At 44.5% G+C, this 22,646-nt stretch overlaps 2 protein-coding genes across 10 annotated transcripts in view; one reads left to right on the plus strand and one right to left on the minus strand.

Annotated features, from left to right (window-relative positions):
- Positions 1-22,646, minus strand: part of LOC108026632 (kazrin) — a 41,901-nt gene that overhangs the window by 5,729 nt on the left and 13,526 nt on the right. For 5 of the 9 annotated variants that reach the window (XM_050887726.1, XM_044092071.2, XM_050887724.1 and 2 more), the window contains 9 exons: positions 21,829-21,862; positions 8,990-9,051; positions 8,149-8,453; positions 6,756-7,344; positions 3,925-4,167; positions 1,858-2,766; positions 1,740-1,800; positions 1,023-1,222; positions 204-698 (listed from right to left, as the gene is read on the minus strand). In XM_050887726.1, coding sequence (XP_050743683.1) covers positions 204-698; positions 1,023-1,222; positions 1,740-1,800; positions 1,858-2,766; positions 3,925-4,167; positions 6,756-7,344; positions 8,149-8,262 — 2,611 coding nt within the window. In that variant the 5' untranslated portion in view covers positions 8,263-8,453; positions 8,990-9,051; positions 21,829-21,862. Of the gene's footprint in view, positions 1-203; positions 699-1,022; positions 1,223-1,739; positions 1,801-1,857; positions 2,767-3,924; positions 4,168-6,755; positions 7,345-8,148; positions 8,454-8,989; positions 9,052-15,890; positions 16,153-21,828; positions 21,863-22,646 lie in introns of those variants that run through there. The other 4 variants (XM_050887727.1, XM_044092073.2, XM_050887725.1 and 1 more) reach the window with 3 other exon arrangements.
- LOC108026636 (uncharacterized) lies at positions 11,042-11,686 on the plus strand. The gene has a single exon (XM_017097657.3). It carries the CDS (start codon positions 11,163-11,165, stop codon positions 11,643-11,645), a length of 483 nt encoding a protein of 160 aa, XP_016953146.1. The 5' UTR covers positions 11,042-11,162; the 3' UTR covers positions 11,646-11,686.

Below are 22,646 nucleotides of genomic sequence, written 5' to 3' on the forward strand. Positions count from 1 at the left end.
TCAATTATACTTGACATATTATAACATTTTAACGTTAAAGGAAAACAGTGTGATTAAAAAAAATGTAATTCTGTCCTTAAATTTATAAGCCATAGTAAAAACAAACTGAATAATAAAACCCTATATTCTCTGAGTATACAATTCTGAAGCAGTTTTTAATTTAATTTTAACTAAATACTGCAAAAAAAGTAGTTAGACATTACCGTGAACAATGCTCGCCTGGTGGAACTTCCGCGTGACGCCCAGGAACTTCTCGAGCTCCTTCTTGGAGAGCGTGTCCAGCATCCGGGCGTCGACGAGGGACTGCACGAAGGGCTCCGCGTACTGGGGCAGTCCGATGTCCGGCAGCCACTCGGTGGCCACCCATGTGTGGCCCAGCTGCGTTATCAGCGGGTAGCGGACCATCTCTGGCCGCCGCTGCTCCTCGATGGCCAGCCGCAGCTTCTTGCGGTGCATCGGGTGGGCGAGGCCCAGGCCCGCCTCCAGCTCCACGTCGTTCAGCTCCAGCAGCACCTTGCCGCTCTTCACGTTCTCGGCGCACCGGGCGCTGTACTGGGGCATTCCCAGGGCCACCTCCAGCCAGGCCAGCACCTGGGTGGCCCGCCAGCGGTCGATGGGCAGCTGGGAGGCCTCTCGCAGCAGGCGCAGCTTCTCGGCGTAGCCCTCCTCCGTCAGGGGGTTCCACGAGTAGTCGGCGTCTGGAAGGGGATTCAAATATTATCATTGGGTGTGCGCACATACCTATTATCTTAAAATTTGTGTACCCATTTTTAACTTATTTATATTAGCATCTATGGAAACAATAACCCCAACATAAATACCAAAATAACAAATATTTGGATCTGTTATACACTCACAGAAAAATTAGTTATCTATATTTGGAAATGGTTAATTTAAAAAAAAAGCTTTTAATAAAAACCGCCTAAATCATAAAATAAATATGAGTGTAATATAATTAATTATCATAAACTAAAACTATAATACTAGTTATATACATTATAAATTTTAACTTCCGCACTCACATTCAGTCACTCCGTCGGCGGATAGGGCCTTGCTCTTGTTCCGGGAGCGGGCAAACACCCGGGATATACTTCCCCAAGTTCCGCCACGTCCGTTCCGGGCGCCCAGGGGGCCACTTTTGCTGGCGCTGGCAAACTTTCTACTAATGGCGCCGCCTCCTGGTCCTTCGGGGTCCACAGGCGAACCCAATTGCTCCACGGATCTGTTGGGATAGTACCAAAATCAAAGTTAAAATTTAAATGAATGTAAAGATGTAAAAGATATAAAATTTGTCAGTGCTCAAATTTTCGTACATCCCCAAATGCAAATAATGGACTGTGCAAAAATTATTATTATATCGTGTCATGTAACTCAGATCCAGATAGATTTATCATAAAATTTGGTTTCAGTATTTGTTGTCCACGCGGAATTAATTATAGCCGGGAAATGGCGGAGATTAAATTAAGCACATTGTGTAAAACATTTTTGAGTTGAACATCATAATTTGCAATGCAAATAGAACATTTCATGAAACAGAGAAAATAGCCCGTATGTATGAGGTCAGCTGGCATGTGTAAATACACAGTAACCAGAGATTTAATTAATAACTTTGTGGTCAAATTTAGTCCCTGGGCCTGTTTTATTTTCTTCAGGGAGGCTTAATAGCTGTATATCAACTGCCCCTTTAATTTCTATTTAATTTTTTTTAAGGTGATATACATAATGTCTTATTAAAGTACCTTGAGTAGGCAGCCGAGTTGAGAGGTGACAATGTGGGGCTGCGCTCCTTGGGGGTGCCAACTGGAACAAAAAATGAGCTCTAATTGGATTTGACTCCTTAAAAACCGGGCTACTCACATTGGTACATGTTCTGGCTGGACACGAGTGAGATGCTGTCTGGGTCGACCGTGATGCAGGGTCCATTGTCGCAGGTGCCATCGCTGAAGTTCAGTTCTCCGCCGGTGCTCTCCCGATCGCTGCTGTTCCTCAGTCCCGAGTCATTGGAGCAGGAGTTGCGGTCCCCGGCCGTGGCCCCTGATCCGCCGCTCAAGCTGCCGCTGAAGGCGGACAACGAGTTGCCACGTCCACTGTCTTCCGCCGTGCCCCGCATTCCAGCCAATCCGCCGCCCATTCCCGAGGCAGCGGCCATCTGGCCGAGCATTCCCGAGGCGGCCGAGGGCGGAGTCAGCGGAGCAAAGGAGTGGAGGCTCTCCTGGTCCGAGAGGCAGCCCGTCAACTGGCGGCGGGCCTCCTGCAGCTGCTCCTGCAGCCGCTGAAGCTGCAGATCCCTGGCCGATAGCTGTTGGGCCAGTGCCAGCGAACGCTCCGCCTCATCGCGGGCCTGCTTGAGCAGCTGGAAGCGCTCCCGATCTCTGTCCCCGGAGATCTTGGCATTCGTCGTTTCCGTCTCCCTGACCCGCTCCTGATAGTTCCGGATGAAGTCCCGCAGCTCCTGCTCCTTCTCCTGCAGCGAGGCGCACAGCTGTTTCACCTGACCCAGAAGATCGGACTTGTCCGTCCGCAGCTTCTTCCGCTCCAGCCGCATGGTCAAGAGCTGGTTCTTCACCGACCTGAGCTCCGATTCCAGGCGCTCGATGCGTTCCTTGGCGGCCGCTCCCTCGGCGGATGAGCTGGCCACAGCCTCCATTTCGGGGGTGGTGTCCACTCCGCCCACCGCTCCATCTGTAGAGAGCTCGAGCAGTCGCCTCAGACGAAGCAGCTCGGCATTTAGTCGATCGTTCTCCTCGCGCAGCTTCATGGCAGCCTCTGCAAAAAAGTCGTCTTTTAAATGGGCAAAAGCTGGTGAACCCCTGGTTGGGAGTCGTTAGCTACAGCTACCAAGCTGTGGATAAGCGGTGATCGTAGCAGGAATGCAAGCCAGGAAGTCAAGCTTTTATTTCCTATTAGTTAACAATTACATTCGCTTTATAGGCTTAGATATATTAGAGTGGCCCGCTTTTGTATGAACACTTGAAAGTAGACTATGTTTTGATTATAAGGGTTTTTGTAATGAATTCTAGCAGGAACCCATGTCGTATAAGTAATTTTTAAATGAGCTTTGTGACCTATGCGAGAGGCATAACTTTTAGGAACTGTAGCTCTGAAATAAATGTATTTCCTATTTTAATCAATCATCAAAACGTTAGGATTAAGATTTAATGTTTTATTGCTATGTCCCATTTTAGTTTGGATCATTTACCTTAACATGACTTGAAGTTTAAAATTGTTTTAAAATGAAAAATTAAAAACCCTTCTTTATAAAATATATTTGTCGCACTTGCTAACGAATGGGGTACTTAAGAAAGGTTTCGAACTAAAATTGTGTTTGACAGTAAACCCATGTCCAAGCTCTCCACGCGACCCAGATTGTAGAGTTCTGGGTCGTTGCCACTCGAGGAGCAACTACCGGCTTGCATGCCTGCTCATCGATATTCTACTCATAATTAGCATTAATGTCGTCCCCTAGCCACCCACTACAAATTCCGATTCCCGGGAATTTTTCACACACATTCCCCGCCCAGTTTCCTCGGCAAGGAAATAAAATGGAAACTAAAGAAAGCAAGGAGCTGGTGGAAACTAAGGCGACCCAGCTGGGGCCAGAGCTCTGGCATTAAATATGCAAAATGAGAGCCCGGAGCTGAAAACAGAAAACGCATTCAAAGTTTTGCAGGCGAACTAAATCCAGTGCAATTATAAGTTAACCAGGCCAGAGCAATGAATCGGCAGGCACTAAGCGGATGAATGGGGATCAAGTGCAACTACTCTGTGGGTGAACTACATGCATATACATCTGTGTAGGGAAGAGCTGGATGGGTTCGGGGATACGGGCTAATTGTGATTGCTGCTGCTTCAATTAAAAATACAGGGCGGAAATTGAGAGGTGAAAGCGAAAAGAGGGGGAGGCACATAGATTGATCGACTTACCTGGGCGGGGGGGAGCGGTGGCGGTGGCGGTGGCGGAGTGCAGGTGATGGAACCTTGACTCGTCGTTGCGGTTGCCATCGCAGGACTCGAGGAGGAGCAAGGCCGCCGAGGCGGCGGACGTGGGCGAGTGCGGCGGTCCCAGGGCCGCCGATGGGCTCAGACCCGGATTTACATTCAGTTTCGGTTTCAGTTTCGAGTGCGGGTCCCGATCCGGCTCCGATAAGTTGGCATTTCGCTTGTCGACTGGATGGGGCATTGTTCAGATACAGATACACAGATATAGATGGCTTTCGGGGCGTAGGCTGACAGGTGGATGGGGTGGGTGTGGGGCAGGCAAACATATTCGGGTTGACCCAATAAGTAGTTCCAAACAAAACAAACAAACAGCAATGGCAAACAACGACCACAACAGCAACAGCAAGTATAAGAACAATGCCAACAAATGATGATAATGGTAGTGGGGCTGGTGGGTATGCGTGGGTGCCCAAACTCGGACCGACGGATGTGTATATATAGATGATGTGTAATCCAACCAGGTGTGGAGGGGAGGAGGGGTGGGAAATCAGGGGCGTGCAGGACTCGAAATTAGATTTTCTCTCTTCGAAAACGGACGAATAGGATTGAAAAGTAAATAAACAACAATTATTGCAGTCGACATGGAAATGGATTAATATTGATTTTCGGAACATTAATCTAAATGCAAACGAGTCAACGAGAAATGGCCAAAAAACAATGAGTTCCCCGGAATGCATTTACGATGTGAACAATCTGATTGCCCATTCATTCCCATGGCATGAATCCCCAGGCCCGGGTCAGCAATTCATCCATGTGAATGACTGATGATGAGCCTAAATTGATTGCGCACACACACGCAACACAATCGCTATCCACACACACAAATTCCCCCTGTGTCATCTTTTTCGCCAGCTTTTTTGGTTATTGATTGTCAACATGGATTTATTTTATGGCCAAAGATTTACATTAAAATTTAATCAGCGCTTAATGCGACGCATGAAATCATTATTAAAGGCAACAAAAAATATTTGAATTGAGGTCAAACGAAATGAATGGTCGGGCCTCTTTACCAAGTAAGCCCAGCCAAATAGAGGAGTTTACTTTCATTCAGGTCCTAAAACTCTAGTGGCTGAATCATCGCCCGCTTAATGTTCAACACTTAAGTTTTGGAAACCCAACTCGACCGCAACCACTTTGGGATCCACCGACTTTTTCACCTTTTCCGGGACGACCCCGTCCATCTGCTTCGTTGACTTTCCAACTGCAGCACTCAGAGTGATGGGTCGGAGGACCTGGTTTGGGGCAGATAGTGCTTGCAGTTCCGATGGACGGAAGGACAGACGGACGGGCGAGGGCCATTACCACCCATTTGTCAGATTTTTGGAGTGTACATCACTCTGCCATTCTGATATAATCCGATGCGTTGGCCAACCCAGAAGACCACCAGCAAAAAAGGCACTCTGCTCGCATCTCGTACCAGGAATTGCTCAAGCCACCACCTCGTCCTCTTCCTGCGGGCTTTTCCTGCTGCTGCCCAGTTGTTTTGTCCAGTTTAAGCCTGTGGCCCTTATATTCTGGTTGCCACTGGAAACTGGCTAACCCTCCTGCCACCTGACAAAATTATATTTGCTACCCCTTTGTACGCCATGAAGTACTTAAACAATTGAATTAAAACAGCATGGTTGTGCCTCAATATTTCACGCAGCTGGGGAAGGAATTAAATCAGCATACAGGTTGAAAGGATTCAATCAGGGAAGCTGATTTAATTCCTCTCTGGCCGTTCCCATTTGCCATTCCCACAGTGGCCGGCATTTGCTCATTCATGCCGCAAAGATCCTGCCCCTGCATCCCTTTCCACCCCCTCCCCTTTCTTTGCCCGCAGCAATCTGCTGATTGCAACTCCCCTTGCTTCATGGCGTTTACACATTACAAATGCGTTTGCATACACCGGGCGAAAAGCAGGTGTATAATGAACTATTAAACATGACATTTTCCAGCCCTCAACAAAAAAGTCCTTGACATTGACTTTAGTTTATGGAAACATGTCAATATATGGTACTAAAAATAACTCTCTTATGTATATTTAAGGACTAAATGGTCTATAAAATAGTTTAATCGTGTAAATCTTAAGACTTAAACCTATTTTAAAGACCGGACCTAGCCATGCTCAGCAGTTCTTAGTCTATTATTCCCTATATTAAGGCCAGTGGAATAAAATTTTTTTTTTTTCTGAGTGTGGGTGCATGCAATAAAAGAATGGGTGATGTTTTGCTGGGCCTTATCATGGACCAGAAATTTGAATTTAACTTGGAAAACTTGATGGACAGTTTATGTGAACTCTTTTCTTAATTGGATTGGGAATAGAATATTGAACTATTTTTCACACCAATTTAAATAAAAACCATTTGATTTGGAATTAAAGATGAATGTTTAAGAATACATTCATCTTTGATTTCAAATTCAAGTCAAGATCAAGAAAAGTATTTAAAACTTAAACATATGAATCATTTTTAAAATTTTCCTAAACGTTAACGAATAAAAGGTTTTCCAAAATACTGACTAATTTTGAGAACAAATCTTTTTAAATAATGTAATGATAAAATTGGGCTTAAAAATTTATTGAAATAAAAGAGAACCGTTTATAAGAAAATAAATTCAGAGTTAAGTGCATTTCAAAAAACAAGGTAAAGAGTGGTGGGTAAGATAAACTAACGATATTGTTAATGCCCTTTCCTTTTCCCCCTCTTGTAAATAATGTTTTTCTCCGTGTACACACTCCCCCCTCACAAACAGAAGCCCCTTCCCCTCACACTCACCTGCGTTGAGTGCACTGCCGCTGGAGGGGGCGTTGTGGGCGGGCCCGGCTGCCTGGGCCAAGTGACCTGCGGCAATTAAATTCGAGTTATTCGCATGGATCATGGCTGCGCCGGAGTTGCAAGTGCTGCTGTTGCTGTTGCTGTTGCAGTGGCTGCTGCCGGTGCCATTCGGCAATTGCTGCTGCTGGTGGAGGGGCACTGCCGAAGCCGGGGGCAGGGTATCCCCCTTGCCGGGATACGAGGGACTCCTGTGCTGGTGGTGCGGCAACTGCTGCTGGAGCGGCTGATTATCAGCGGTCATGGGTGGGGTGAGCGTCTGGTTGCTGCCATTCGAGCTGGACGGCGAGGAGCTGCTGTCGTTGCTGGGCGTGAGGTCTCGCTTGTTGGCCAGCACCAAAGGCGCCGGCTTGGCTGGCGCTCCTCCGCCCCCGGCTCCCGACGCTGTTGGTCCTGCTGCGGCCCCCGAGGATGTCGAGGCCGTCACCGAGCTGTCCAGCGATAACAGCGGTCTTATGGGCTTGTTGTTGTTCACGGAAGCGGATTTCTCCTTCAAGCCCGTCGTCGAGGTGTCCAGGGACTTGGCGATTTTCTGCAAAGGTTTAAATGCATTGAAGCTTTTCTAAAATCACTCGAAAATTAAGTAAGAAACGTAGGAGACACAATTGGTGCTAAGAAAAGGGAGAAATATCGTATTGGCATGCTACGCCCATTTTGCAAAATCCTCCTTAATTTATAAATACACTTTAAAGCCTTTAAACCCAATGAAGGAATATCTGAATTCATTCAGTAATTGTTTTATTTAATCTAAGATTTATTAAGAGTCATCCAATATTTACTGAGTATCCGTTGAAGCAAAAGAATCTTTGATATTTGTCCAATTTATTGATTTCCAGGCTCTCAACTAAGGTGAAAAGTCTTTAATTTAAGATTTCCAATTATTTAAATTTCATCCTTTGTTCGTGTTTTTATCAAAAATTTCGTTCAAAGTCAGGAAAATTAAATACATGGATGTGATAGACCTAGCAAGAGTCAAAGTCAGATAGCAAGGGTGAATACCAAAGAGAGATACATGTGTGGAGCCCGAAGATGTCAATTAGTCAATGAGGAATGCAGAATGGGTAATTTTATCGAGATTTCAGTTGGTTTTGCTCGAGAGCAGTGGAGCAAGATGAAGTGGTGCGCCAAAAAAGTGGGAGAAGAGTGTGGTGAGGTGGGGCAAGGGGCCTTGGGGCAACGGGGCATGCAGTCTGTTCGCAAGCAATGATTGAGGCCCAATTAGGTTAAACATCAAGTGAGTTTTCGTTTTCGGTGGTGCGGATGGGTGGCGTTCGAAAGAGTATCTGGGATGGCTATCTGAGGACGGGCGGGGGTGGTGCATACGGATTGTACTTACGGATTCGCCCAGCTTGTGCAGCGAGGCATTTATGCGGTCCGGATTGCGCGGCGGCGGCTCTGGTGGCTCGGAGGCTGCCATCGTGGGTCCGGCAGCTAGACCGTTGATTTGCATGCTAACCACCACCAACGCGGGCACCTACGCACACAGACTGACGCACCACTCTGGCTCGCACACACACACACCAGCCCACCAAAAAAGGGGCGTGCGAGTGGGCGGGAAGGACGCTTGGTGCTCTCTTCTTGGCGCCTCAACTGCCACCACTCTGAACTAATCGACGCTCAAACATTCTGACTTATGTAGCACTACACAGGAAAATAAAACAAAATTATTTAAATTCGTTTTAATTTTGCCGTTCTGCGAACGCTTTCAGACCAATTCAAGCTTTGAAAGTTGAACCAATGGCTTATAAGGGTGTCTAAAAGTATGCATCAAAAAGTGCATCGGCTATAGGAATCGAACCTCCGCACTCAAAACTGTAATGTTCATTTATTTTTTATTTACGCTACATATGTATAAAAAACACACATTAATAAATATTCATATTAGAATCTTTAATTTTGACTATATATAAAAGGTATTTCTACTTGTAGCATACTTTGATACACCTCAAATATATCTGATAACAGATTAAAGTCCAATTTTTGTAATCGATTTCCTCGCGTTTCTTGTTTTTAAAAAGGAAAATATACAATTTTTGTCGTACTATTTAGCTTTTAGAAATTATTCGAGAAGATTTCTAAGTGACCTGTGAAAAAGTAACTCCTAATTAAGAACCAACGTGGGTTACATCTTTCTCAGTGTAAAGCCCTAGAGACGGGGAGACAGGGTCAATACGTACGCTAAGCTGGCTGTCCCTCTCACTGCCTCGCTGTTCAAACTCCCATTCAATTGCGAGTTGTCCTGTAAGTAAACAGAAATGGAAATTTTCAGTCAGCGGCTTTTGGGCATGCAACGATTTTTTGTTCTTAGCTCGACTAATTTGGGTCTCCCCACCAAATGGTCATAAAAACTGAGAGCTTTGAGCTGCAATCCCTGGCGGGCTTAGTTGTTTGCATGTAGGCCAACGCCAGCCGTAAACCTCCATTTGGACTTGGTTTTTTCCCATTTTTGTGGCCGTTGCATGTCAACGCTCAGTTCGCAGTTCTCAGTTTGCAGTTCGCAGTGCTCCTGCTGCAGTTGTCTGTTCAGCCAGCTGTTCCTAAGGTAAAACTTAAATTACAGCTCTGGCCCGCAACTCGGAGCGGAGTCTCTGCGGGGCGGAGTGACAGCTGTTAACTGGGCTTGAAGCGTGTGACACCGGGCCCAAAACTACCCCACAAGGCACTCGTAACTTCAACTGTTTGGAAACCAAAGGTGACATGACATGCACTTTTCCATTTGACCAAAAAGAAGTCATTACGTATAGTTTTGAACTCGTAACGAAAATAAAGGGCAGAGAGCACTGGGGGTGAATAAATGGTATGGAAGCGCGCCACAAAGCCACTGGAGTTTTAAAATATTTATAACAGTGTGCTGTGAATAATAGAAATCCATTTTCAACAGTTATAAATCAGTTATTGGGCTAAAATTCATTCGAAATATGCACTAAGCTCAGCTTATTTTAGCCTTACACTCAGCTATATATTTGTATATTTATAAGGCTCAGCAAGCTGTAGCCCAAAACCAGCCCCATCCACGCAAATACTTTAAGTTTAATCCGCTTTAAGACCAACTACAACAAAGGATGACCAGCAAAATATGCTGCGGTCATGTTTTGGCTTCATGTTTTTTCTCACAATCTCGCCAGGAGCCCCTGATCCGAATGGATGCTTGGGGTCGGGCGATAGAGCACCTATGCGCATATGTTACCTACATATGTACCAGCCAGCCTTTGGCCCACAGCAGCGACCGACCCCACACTTAAAGCCGATTCGCAAGCACCTTGACGACGAAACCACAAACATTTATATTAAAGCAGCAGAGCCAGGTGGCAGAATGGGGGCGCAGCCCGGTGGTTGGGGGCGTGGCAGCCACAGTAATGCGGCGTGGGCCACACTAGCAGCACAAACTTTAATCATAATAATAACAAGCAACTTTTGCGTTACATCCGAGCCACGAGCACAGATGAAGTTTGGTGGAGTTGCGGCGCCGTTGCCCGGCTGAATGGGTATTTATGTTCCACGCAGACACGGACAGCCCGCAGATAGATGAGGTCCTCTTAACTACCGAATATACTGCTAACGTGCCCTTTAGGTTGTCTGTTTTAATATGAACCTCGCTTATTTTCTGCATCGCAAACTATGGCTGCCAGCTTTTAGGAGCTCCCCATTTTGTGAAAGGATTATTTAAAAAGCCAGGCAATGTTACCATTAACGGTTTTCGAGTTTGCTTATTGGGATTTTTTCCCTAGAAGCTTACAACCTTTTTTAAAGTCTAAGTGTGGATTATTTACTTGGGTTCTGTAAGCCTACTTTTAACAACCAATCTTTGGGACTAATTAATTCAAGCCGGTTGAAAAATCCATGCACTCTGAAAAACAGCCTAAACTTTAGAAAATCCCCCGTGATTCTAGAACGCCAATGAACTAAGAAATATTTTATTAATTAATGACAAAATTGATAAACTGAAATGTGCCATTAATTTTTTTTCTAAGAAATAAGCGAATGAATCGGAAAGTATATATATTGATCAGGACCACCAGCCGAGTCGGTCTAGCCATGCCTGTCTTCCGTCCGTCCCTCTGTCTGTCTCTCCGTCCGTCTGTCGGTATGTCCATCAAAATTAAGTTTTTGTTTTCTAAGGCTAATTAAGAATTTAGCAATTTTTATATTAAAAAAATTTAAAACAAAAGCAAATTGTAAGGTAATTTTTTTCTGAGTGTAGATAGAATCAGGGTATACATATTGTATGGAGAATGTCAAAATTTTAAAAAAGGAATATATACATCTTTTTTGAAAGCTAGTAAGCAGTGTTTTTTAGGTCCTTCAACTTTTGGGCCTGGTCCAAAATTAACCGACAGACTTGTCCAAATTATGAGCAATCCCTTTGACTCGCGTGGGCCCTGCCAATCGGCGTATTATGTGCACCTCCAGGATCCTGTGAGAGATGATCCTCCCAGCGGTCTGCACCGCAAGTACCGCCCTCCGCCGCCACGCCCCCAGGAACAGCGCTTGGGGGAAGCTGAGGAGCGGCGCAGTTGGCTGGGCGAGCAGAAGGTGGAGCAGCTGTCCGTCCGCCTGGCGCGAGTGGCGCTGATCGCGGATCGCCACCACCGGCAGACCACCCAAAGTTGGCTGGATGCCCGGGATCGCATCACCCGCGACATGGACGAGCACGTGCGGAAGCGCACGGCCGCTATCTCGAAACGGCTGAGGAACCTGAACGATCACAACCAGAAGGTACAGGTGCGCAAGGACGAGGTCAAGCAGGAGAAGCTCCTCAGGAAGCTGAACCACCTCTACGCGGCCAAGAACGCCAGCACTATTTCGCAGTTCTGGGGCAAAATTCACAAGTAAAAAATAATTTGTAAATAAATAATAAAATAAGTTAAATGAAATCCCAAAGATCTGACAATTTACAGGTAAAATAATTTGCGCCGGGAACATTTTTATTCCTTCGACATAAGAGGGGTATTACAAGAATCATAGATAGCTATAAAATACTTTAGCTAAAAGTGAATTAACCCTAACATTTTGTAAGCGCACTTTTAAACTTTATAATACATTTTTCATTTCCATATGCCTCAGACATCTCCCATTGTGCATGGAAGACACCATTTTCCGCTTAGAAAGTTTCGCCTGTCGCAGCGCTTGTCAAACTTCCTCTTTTCTCCCAAGTCTGCCGTCGACATAGTTCGGAAAATCGCTTGTCAAGCTTCGAGCAAGCCCGTGCTGCGTTTTTGTAACTTAACTTCTGGGGCTTTAGGTTTGACCAGGTTGTCCGGCAATTTGCATTGCAATGAAAGCAGAAACTTGAGCACCTAAAATTAGTTACAATTTGTGTCGAAGCAGAACAAATTAGCCGCCGCCCAGGGGACTCGTCAAGTGGAAAGTGGGTGGCGATTTGAAAGCATTTCTCGGAGTTCCTGGTTTCCCAACTTCCCCTGTTCCTGCCTCAAAGCGAGATGCCGATTATGTGCACTCAACTGAACGTCAGCAGACGAATGTTTGGGTACACACATATCACGAGTCAAAGCAGCGTGTTGCTGGGGCCAACTAAGTGCTTTCCTTTGTCCAGGAGCATCTTGCTCCCAGCTCCTCCCAGTTTTCAGCCAGCTTCCAGCTAAGGCCGAGCACTTGACCTGTTTTCGCCCAACTTATTTGATTTGCGGCCTGCTGGTGACGCTGCTTATGCACTTGCCTTCGCATTCAATTAAGCCCCAGGGCTTTCAATGTGTCTCTCTGTGCGTCCTGAACCATATACTCGTATAGTACTAATGCCAAGCTGCATGAGGGCCGGCGATTGCCCTGAGAAGTGTGCTTCATAAATTGGTTTTTATTAGGGTCCCACGTGTGCGTTTCTGGCTCAAGCTCTCGAAGCAGCAGGCAAAATATTTAGAATTTATGGCCTACGCTCTTACGACAAATTCATTTATCAATTTTTATTCGATACACCGGAGCCGAGGCTCGACTCAAATTAAAATAAATCAAGACCTTGAGAGGGGAAATGTTGAAATGCATTTGCCAAACAACTGGGCCATAAGCTTGGCATATTGATTGTGAATTGGCAATCGAAATGCATGCAAATTAATGCAGCATTTGTGCTGAGCAAAATATTTCCAACTGACTTGATTACACTAACCACAGACCACCGAGCCCGCCCAAGTGCGCCATTATGTCGAAGTCCTGAACCCTGGGGGCGCCACAACTCGGTGACAATTGACATTGGCAGTGGCAGTGGCGAGCGGGGAAATTCAATGAAAATTAATAAGTTGAATTAACAGATTCACGCCGCGGGCAGTCATCGAAACCAAATACGCCGCACACGCCGGGAGGAATTTAATGGCTCACTGGCCGGTCAAATGAGAAATGAGTGACTGACGGCTCGTCCTGTCCATCCCGACAGCGGTCATTAAGGTCCTGGCCATTTGCGCTGAGCACCGACGTCTTCCGCTCGCCAGCTTTCAATTGGATTAACACCGAGCGAACTCTTTATTTCCGAACTGCTAACTCCATTGGCCCCTGCAAATTGAACGGTGTGACTCATGCCCGTGGTGATTCATAAAGAGGGTAGGGAATTATTTAAGGACTTGTTTAAGAATAATATCCTACTTTATGGCAATGGTAATTCATAAGGAGAGAACAACAATCTGGAACGATGATTGCTTATTGAAAATGGTTAACAATTGTAGAAATGGCTAAAGCCTTTCTTTAAGAAAGGGAACGTACTATATCTTTGTTTTAAAATGGGTTTAAAGGCTCTGAGATCAACTTGGTATTGGTTTGGTCAACTAAATTTAAGTGTCCTGCCCCTAAAAACACTTTCATTATAATTATTATAATTTAAAATGTAAGCATATATTTTGAATTTTATCACAAATTGTTAAAACTAAAATCTTAAAGGTTATTCTATTTTCTTTATGGAACCTCTTCAATCTATTTACATTCAAACCATTTTGTATTAATATGTTTATTATATTTTTTTAAGTTTACGAGAATAGGAGAATCTCTAAATTTCCACTTGACCAGGATATTTTTTTACCGTGTTCCTAAACGGTGCCATTTCTAAGACATGGACTTATCCAGTGCGCCGGCGGCTTTGCACTTGCTTTAAGCCCTAATTTCCTGCATGACTCGCTGGTTTGCCCCTTTCTCGGCCCGAAAACTTCGGTGGAGCGAGGGGAGTGTGTGTGAGCAACGCAAATTACAATTTGTGCAAGGACCGCTCCTCCAGAAAAGGGTAGCCACACAAACCCTCGCCGCCCTCCGTTTGTTTGCCGAGCGATTTCGCTGCAATCTACAGAGCCAGCACTTCCCTCCTGTTGCAGCCACAAAACTGACAGCAATCAGCTTTGCTGTGGATAAAGTTTTATGCCGAGAAACTCATTTAGTTTGCAATTAATTAGTGGCAGCCGGCAGAGCGCAGTTGAATTTGTGTTTTTAATTTGGCTAAATAGACGCAGCTACCGCGAGGCGATGCACAGATCGTGTTCAGCACCGCCGATGGGGAGTGCAGTTCCGGCCGAGTTTTTCACTAGGCGTGAAATGTAAATGCTTGACCCAATTGGCAGGGGGTCACAAGAGGGGAAGTGGGCAAAAAACAACCGAGCGCCGACAACAAAATCATTTAAAATGTTTTTCAGCAGGCATGGGGCGCCGGCGCCTTCAAAACTTTTCCTCCGGGGCTTTCGGCGAAGACAACTTGAACACAATTTGATAACCTACATTTGGGGGTCTTGGCAACATTAAAAATTTACACATGACGGGGTGGCCGGGGGGGTGGCCTCACCGTAGTGCAAAAGTGGAACGGAGTGTTTCCTCAGCGTCCTTGAGCTCTTGTTTTTATTTGGTATTAAGAGCATGTCAAGTGAGTCTGGCGAAAAGAGAGGCTGGGGCAGGCCAGCTAAGTGAGTTTTCGTTGTTTTTCCTTGTGGCAGGAAGCGGATGCGTGAGTGTGTTGGGGACAGGATGGGAAAATAGGGGAAAAACGTCTCCGGAGGTGGGTGGCCAAAGTCTTTAAGTCTTTTGCCTTAATAGCTTTCAGTTTGCGACTTTCCTGGGCGCAACCCGGCCTTGTTCTGTTAGCTTAAGTTACCCCTTCCTTTGGCCCGAATTGCCGCCTTTTCCACCCCTTCTCATGTTCGCCATGAGTTATTGTCGGGCGATTTATTACGCGACGCACTGTTGGTAGCCTTTGGGGTCCACATGGCGTATGCGTTACGTATAGTCGTGGTAAAAACTCACATTTACCCCTCGCAGCGGGCTGCCATCCGCCTTTGATTTATTCAGCCAGGTAGCATACTTTTGACCCATATGGCTTGATTTCTTGAAAATACACATCGCCCACCGCAAACGCGGTTGCTTAAGAAGTACCTTTGTAATTAAAAACAGCCTACAACTCAGAAAATGTACTTCAACTTTATTCCCACTAGTTCTGCAATTTTAATAAAGTATTTATTTCAATATTATTGTATTTTTCTGTGTAAAAAAGCAAAATCCTCTTCATATTAAGGTATACTATGTAAGTAAACTTTTTAATTGTCTACTTGCCTAACAATTCTTACTTAAAAAATACACCGATGTTCCGTCATAAACATTAATTAAACCTTTCTTTATTATATGAAGAGGTATATTTCTTAAAGAAATCCCAATTATTATCCTACTTTCTCCCTGTGCAGTTAAATGGCTGTCGTGTCTGGCGTCAATTAATGGTGTTGTCATTAGTGAAGACACCACTTGGAATTTAAAAAAGATTGGCACAGGCGCAAATCGGTTTAAAAATGTGTGCAGGCACTCTGATTATTCATTCACAAAACCCAAGAGGCCCCAAATTCCCAATGAGATAGTGCGTAATTCGTGACTGACACAGATTTTCCCTATTCGCTTTTCCATTGGATTTTTCTTTATTTTTCTCCGCACACAAGCAGCATAAAAATGCCAAAAAAAATTTCCCAGTTTCACGCACACTCGCACAAATATTGACCGAATTTCACTAGAGGTGGTTTCCCCCTCCCCCGGAAAATTCAGTTGTTTTCCGCACCGTTGTTGTTGATTTTTCTCGGGCGATGCTGTGTCTTTGCTGTTTGTTTTGGGAAGATTTACCTTGGATTTCGACGGGAAAAATAAGCAGTGCTCCCAGCACGTGGGCAAGCTGGAGTCTTATTTTTTGGTAAATTTTTTTTGGCTTTCTAATTTGTTGGACACGCTTTGGTCGAAAGTTTTTGGCCACGCTCTTGTTGATTTTATTGACACACCTACACACACAGCCGCCCACGCACACACTCTCAGATGAGAGAGGGAGAGAATCCGAAGGATGTGATATCTGGCGAATAGTTCTGGCGCTGGGAACGTCTCACTTGGCGAATTTCTCGAACGGCACTGAGCTCGAGTCCTTGGCATTTGGCTAAAGAGTCCTTTTTGGCGGCGTCTCTGTGACGTCACGAAAAGCTCGACAAACAAAAAAGAAGGGGCAGGTGGCACAGGATAAGAGAGTGCTTCTGCGCAGTGGGAAAGCTCGTAGACTCGGAGAAACATCTACGGAAAACTCTCGAAAACCCGACCTAGCCTTGGACAAGTGTTTGTTTACGTTTTCCGACCGAACATCCTGTACAAGCATCCTTTCGAATCCTTGTTGCTCCGCTCCCAAAAACGAAGGTCAAAGCCTGAGTTGCCCAAGCGATTTGCGAAATTGCAATGACACCCACCTTGCCACTCCGCCTGCGCCTTTCAATTAATCAGCAAAATAAATCGCACTCCGCTCCAGGAACCACAGAACATTTTCCCCACAATTTCACTTGGCTAAAACAATTCCGTATTTCCAGACTTTGTTCTCAAGCCACAAAGACAGCATTCCCCCTAATGAAATAGCTGAAGCCCTGCAATTGCACTGGTTACCAATGTTTACGAAAGTCAAATGCCAATTATTTCAAAATATGAGAAAGCCCCAGAGGTGGAGTGTGGGCTCTGGGCTCTCAGATGTTGGGGTTGGAAATGACAACCGCAGGCTGCATAGTTTTCCTTTATGGTGTAATTCAAGCCAACTGCACATGGGGCGGCAAAAAAGTAACAAAGGCATGGCAACTATCTCGAAATTGCGTACAAAGCTAAATATGCTCCTGGCGGATAAATATATCTATAATACACTCAATTAACAATAAGCATTGAAAGGTATATTCCTGTTTTTTTTTAATTTTATGTAAGCTGGAAAGGAGGGGTAAGTAAGATACACATTTTGTTCATCGTTCATTTGTTTTTAACGACTTAAACATGACATTACCAATAAATAGTAGTTCACAATACCTTTAGCTCACATTTTACCCCATTTCTTTTCTCACATATAAATTAGAGTTAAGCTAAACATATATGTACATAAAATACTTCATCGTCATAGTTCTTTTTACTTGTTCAAATATCCAACTACTCTCCAAATATTTATGTCAAGAGAATATGGTTATTTCGATTTCGATAACGAGATTTCCACGTTGTGCCTCAGTTTAAATGATTATTTGGTTTTGATAAATGCTTTTTCATGTTTTCAGTAAGTGGTTAATATATTTCAAAACCCATTTTTTTCTGCTCTGAATGTTGCTGTTTAATTATTTCCCTTGGCCCATCCGCAGAGCCCCACAATGTACCTAAGCCGTGCAATTCAAGAGCATTTCAATTGCCATATCAGCTTGCATATCAGCTTGGCGGAGTGATCCGAGTGAGAGCCATTGCAGCGCATTATCCCCTGCACAGGACTTGAACATAGTAATCCCTTGCCGCTCGTAATGCAGTTACGTATCGGAGTGCGGAGTGTCATTCATAAACACGAGTGGCAGACGTGACTAGCCGCAGCCACGTAGAGGGCTTTGCACCTGACAGAATCGGCCCGATATTTATGCCACTGCCCCCTGCAAAGCCAGCGGTCCAATGGACGTGGCAACTGTTTGCATTTATTGTGACTGACAATCATTGTAGTTTCCATCTGTCTGCCGGCGGAAATGTGAAGTGCAGCCACGAGATAACCGCCGTCGTCTGATGCTAATAAAATGTTATCAAATGAATGTCAGGCGGCTGCTGGGCCTATCCTGCCGCTGCCTTTTCTGGCTTATCCTGGCAGACGCCATCGGTGCCGGGATGTATGTGTATCTGATAGCCCGCACAATGGGGACAGCACACGCACATCGATTGCGGGAGTTCGTTCAACCCAGCTCCGTAGGCCTAGGCCCCAGGGCTTACGAAGCCAAGACAGGAGGCTTCCCGTCGAGCACCTCTATCTGCCACAGGTGACGCGTGAAAAATGCCACAAGCCAGGGAATCCATCGAAGAAGCGCGCCCGCCATGCAATTTTTCGCTTTGTCGTAACTCAACTGCCATTGACAGCCAAGTGTCCCACTGACAGTCGCCGCCTACTTTCCCAACCACCCAACCAACCATCCACCCGTTTTCCCATTTCCCCCGGGCCACTTTATCATCCTGCCGCCCGCAGAGGTCCGGAAAATCAACGACGACGACCTCAACCTTAAGAATTGAGCGGCTGTGAGGCAGCGAAGGAGGGAAAGAAGAACTTGGCGAGATGGAGTAACGAACTCGAAATTAAAGTCATGTACCGATTGGATTCAGATCACATAGATGTGATATATCTTATATCATATAAATAATGATAACTATGATTGTTTGATTATAATCTATACTAAGCTTAAATTGTATGATTCCATGTCAAATACACAGAGTATTATCGTTTATAATATGTTTATATTGAATTGATATATTTTAAGATATGTCACTGTTCCGAAAATTGAATTTTAAATCATATATGGTCCTATTAAGTAAATAAGTTACTTCACAAATTTGTATTTCAACTTAAGCTGGAATAACCCTTATCTGAATTGTGTGAATATATAAGTTATTGAGTACCAAGTAGGAGGTACCCACTTTTAGAGCAAACACTATCCAGTAGATACTTTATCTATCTACATCTTATACATTATCTCCCAGTGCATTATATTCCCCTCGACTTCAACATGGGCCAGCCGTTTTGTCAGGACAACCAATTGTGGGCACGACACAGCCTTTGTCGCTCCCTGACATCCACTTCATCCGCACCTCAGAGGGGCGAAAGAAAACTGGTTGCGGGAAGGAAATGGAGTTGCGGTGCGCGGAGAATGGGGATGTTTATCAATGCCCTGCGCTTATCGCCGACAGCCGCAGCAGTCAGACAAGTGGAAAACTATACACGCCCAGAAAACAAGAATGGAACAAGGGAAAAAAACAGACGGATGCGTTGGCTTGACAACTTATTTCAACATCTTGTTGTAACTGTTCGTTGTGCGCTTCCTATTTTCATTTATCGCAATAAACTTTTCCGCAGATGGCTTTGCAAAAAAGTTGGTCGAGGAAGAGTAGAAGGAGGTGCTGGTGCCGTCGCCAAAGTTTTCCCAATATACTTCGATGCCTTTGCTGGTGCCCGGCCCTTTGTGTGTGGATATGAGCAAATATCTTATTGAAAAATATTTGCGTACATTTTCTATATTTCTGGTTATTGAATGCGACTGGAGTTCACGGCATGCCAGATGAAGAATGCAAAATTGAAAATGAAAAGCAAGCTGCATTGGGCTCCTAAGCTGATTTGGGTCCATGGACACCGCTCGAACTAAATCCGCTTACGGATACATTGATTACCTCAATTAAGATCCCAGCAGGAGCCAGTAATGAATCAAATTAGCATGTACATTTTCCGAGACAAAGGGGGGCTGCTGGGGGCAGCAAGCTCTCCCAGGGAGTGTGCTTTGCACTATTTCCTTTGGCTCTCCTACCGCTCACTCCTCGCCTCTTTTTCTGTTTCCGGATGTTGCTAAACGGTTTATCGCACTTGCCCCTGGAAGCGGATGGGGAGGAGTCTGGAGCGGAAACGGGGATATATTATTAATGTCTGTTATAGGGCAGACGAAGCCAATGCGGCGTATGCGCATTTTTTATATTTTTATTCCGTTTTATTCCCCGGTTTTATTACGGTCCTGCCCCAAGGCAACGACACATTTCGGCCAAATGTTTCTCCATTTATCCTTTTGGCCCTCCGTTCCGCCCGTTGCTTTCGAACCCAAAGAGGGGTTTCTCCAATGTCGAAGTCTCGGTTGTCCGTGTTTTGGGGAAAGTTGCGAGTCCTGCGTCCTTCTCAGCATCGCTTAATAAGTTTTTACTGCCCCAACCCACGCCGAGTGGGTGGCAGATGAACGTGCTCCAGCAGCGGTCGGCCAGATAATCAGCGCCAGTTTCAATTTCAGATAGCCACCTGGCCACGCCCTCCAATTAGCATAGCGAGTTCCTCCAATTTTCGTTGAGTTTCTGGTGGTTTTCGGTTTACTGGCACTCGATTTGCGTGCGGAAATCGCGTGAAATTGCTTTTTATATTAGCTGCCATGTCTAATCATTGCAGTCACATGGAAGCTTAATATGCACTAAGCAATTTCTCCATTTTTTATAAAATGATTGAAAACGAATTGTTCTACTTTTTAGATCGAAAATAATTTATATTTTCATACTTTGTTTTCACAAGTTGATATGCCTTCGGAATCTGCTTGTTGTGTTTGTGTAAAACCCAACATGGCCTCAAATCAACTGGAATATCGCAGGCAAGCCACCTTCTCTTGCAGTTTCCTCCTTTTTTATTCATGTCGGAGTATTTCGCTCATATTCGTGTTTTTATGGCAAAGGGACGTGCTCCCTTGAACAGTTTATGTATGAGTTGGCACGGCCATCGATAAATCTTCTTCGGCAGTACGGAGAAATAATAAAAAAGAAAAACAAGTTGAGCTACTTTTGTCATACTGGTCGAGGCAGGGCCAAATAACTTCAATGGGGCGAAGGGAGGTTGGAAAAACACGGTTCGGTGGAGAAAACAAAACGAAGAGAGATCAAGATGGAAAAACTAGTTGAGTGATGGAGCCATTCAATGATGTTAGGTTTGTACACCAGGGAATTTTCTCTTCTAATTGGAGTCCAGTGCGGCAAACATAATCGCATGGAGTGCAATTTTGATGAGCTTAAAATTAAACTTCTTAAAGGATTGATTTGGGGATTGCCAAGTATTGGAAACAAACTCTACTCTTTCATACCATCCCGTACTCATAAACTATTTCAAGCTTTTATAAGCTCATTCAATATCTTAGAATAATAGGAGCTTATTTACATAATCTTTTTTTGAGTTAGAAATAGTAAGGGGTGGTTCAATCAGTTTTTTCTTCTTTTTTTTACTAAATAAGGTCAAACATATACGAGTATGCATAAGTATTAGCTACCAGAACTTGCTTTCTGTGAAAAACTTAAATCTATTTCTTTTCCCCGACGAGTAAAATCATTTGACGCGCTATTTTAAAGCAAAAACTTCTATCTAATCCCGAGCTGCCTTGTCTTCATCAAATCTTTATGAATACTTCGCTCTGCGGAACGTTGTAACATTGTAGACCAGCACACACAACGAAAAAAGGGAGCCGCAGGGAAGGATATCCGATGGCTTTGTCTTGGCAAATTGCAGCCGTAAAAGCGGGTCCGGTAAGCGGTGGCTTAACATCCGCCGGATCCGGAGAAGCAGCGACCTGCAGCCATATGCACTTAAGATGTCACACGAAACTGCAACAAAAGCCACATGTGTGGTGTGACCATCCACCCTTTATCCTGGTAGCCTGCGACATGCCCTCTTCTTTTTATACTATATGGAGGCCATAACTTTTTCCTGCCCTTTACCCCTTTTATGGTTGACCAGCGATTAGTTCTTTCTTCTCGCACTTTATGACCCAAAGTAATCGAGAGAAATGGAAATTGGGTGGGGCAACTTCGCTGATATTGATCAAAGTTCAAGTTGGCATTTCCATATTGCCATCCCATCCACTTTCGCTAAAAGCTTTCCTTCCCCACAAAAGAAAAGCCAGCATTTGCCAAGCACTTGACCAAGTATTTGTCAACCTGCTTGAGCCAGTAACCTACATGTTAACACACCCTGCTGGAACTCTTTCTTAAACGGGGGTTTTCCACGCCATAATGTGTTCAATAAACTTACCGGGCAGGAATAAGCATTCAGTTAGTGACACTCTCTGCAACGATATAATAAAAACAAAAATTAAACGATTGGATACAGAGAGAACAATTTTATGTTATTTAGTGTATTGCAAATACATATTTATATATAACCTTTATATTTTAGTACTTGGCAAAAATGTAAACAGGATTTTGTTTTTATTATCTAAACAATACAACGAGCCAAAAATCATTCATATCTGATACAAATATAAATAATTCGCAGACTCTATAGAGTGCGAGAGAGATGTAGTACATTCATACAGAAATTGAACGGTAGGTGGCGCTTTTTTGTAAGCTGAGCAAAAAAAATCGAGGCCGTCGACTATAGGGATTTCTCTATATATTTATATATATTTTTATTAAAATTATAATATATTTTTAATTTTATTTGAATTTTGTAATTCAACCAAAGCACAGTTTTTGTGTTTCGTTCTCAGTGAGGTATTTCCTCACTACCCATTTCAAAAATATATTGCATACCCCAAGGAGCCATACCCAGACCGAATTCAAGTCGAGTCGACCGAGCACAGCTGCCAGCATCGGGCAAAGAGATTAAACTTGTCGGGCCGCAAGCCCAGAAATTATTCGAGGCAGCCGCCGCCTTTTGTTGCCGGTGGTGTTCCCGGTTCCTAGTTCCTCTTGCCTAGTCCCCTGTCTTGTGCCGCGTTTTAATTGGGTTTTCTGCCATATTAGATTTCAGAGCCTCACTTGCTGCGCCAGCAGATTCGCAGTGCAGTGAGATGAAAATCCTTAAAACGAGGAAGTTCGACAACACGCAAATAGTTGGGCCGGAAAAGT

The sequence above is a fragment of the Drosophila biarmipes genome, chromosome 2R, assembly GCF_025231255.1.
Source record: "Drosophila biarmipes strain raj3 chromosome 2R, RU_DBia_V1.1, whole genome shotgun sequence".
Lineage (NCBI taxonomy): Eukaryota > Metazoa > Arthropoda > Insecta > Diptera > Drosophilidae > Drosophila > Drosophila biarmipes.

Coding starts and splice junctions, on each gene's coding strand:
- LOC108026636 (XM_017097657.3), top strand. CDS start 11,163: ATGAGCAATCCCTTTGACTCGCGTGGGCCCTGCCAATCGGCGTATTAT.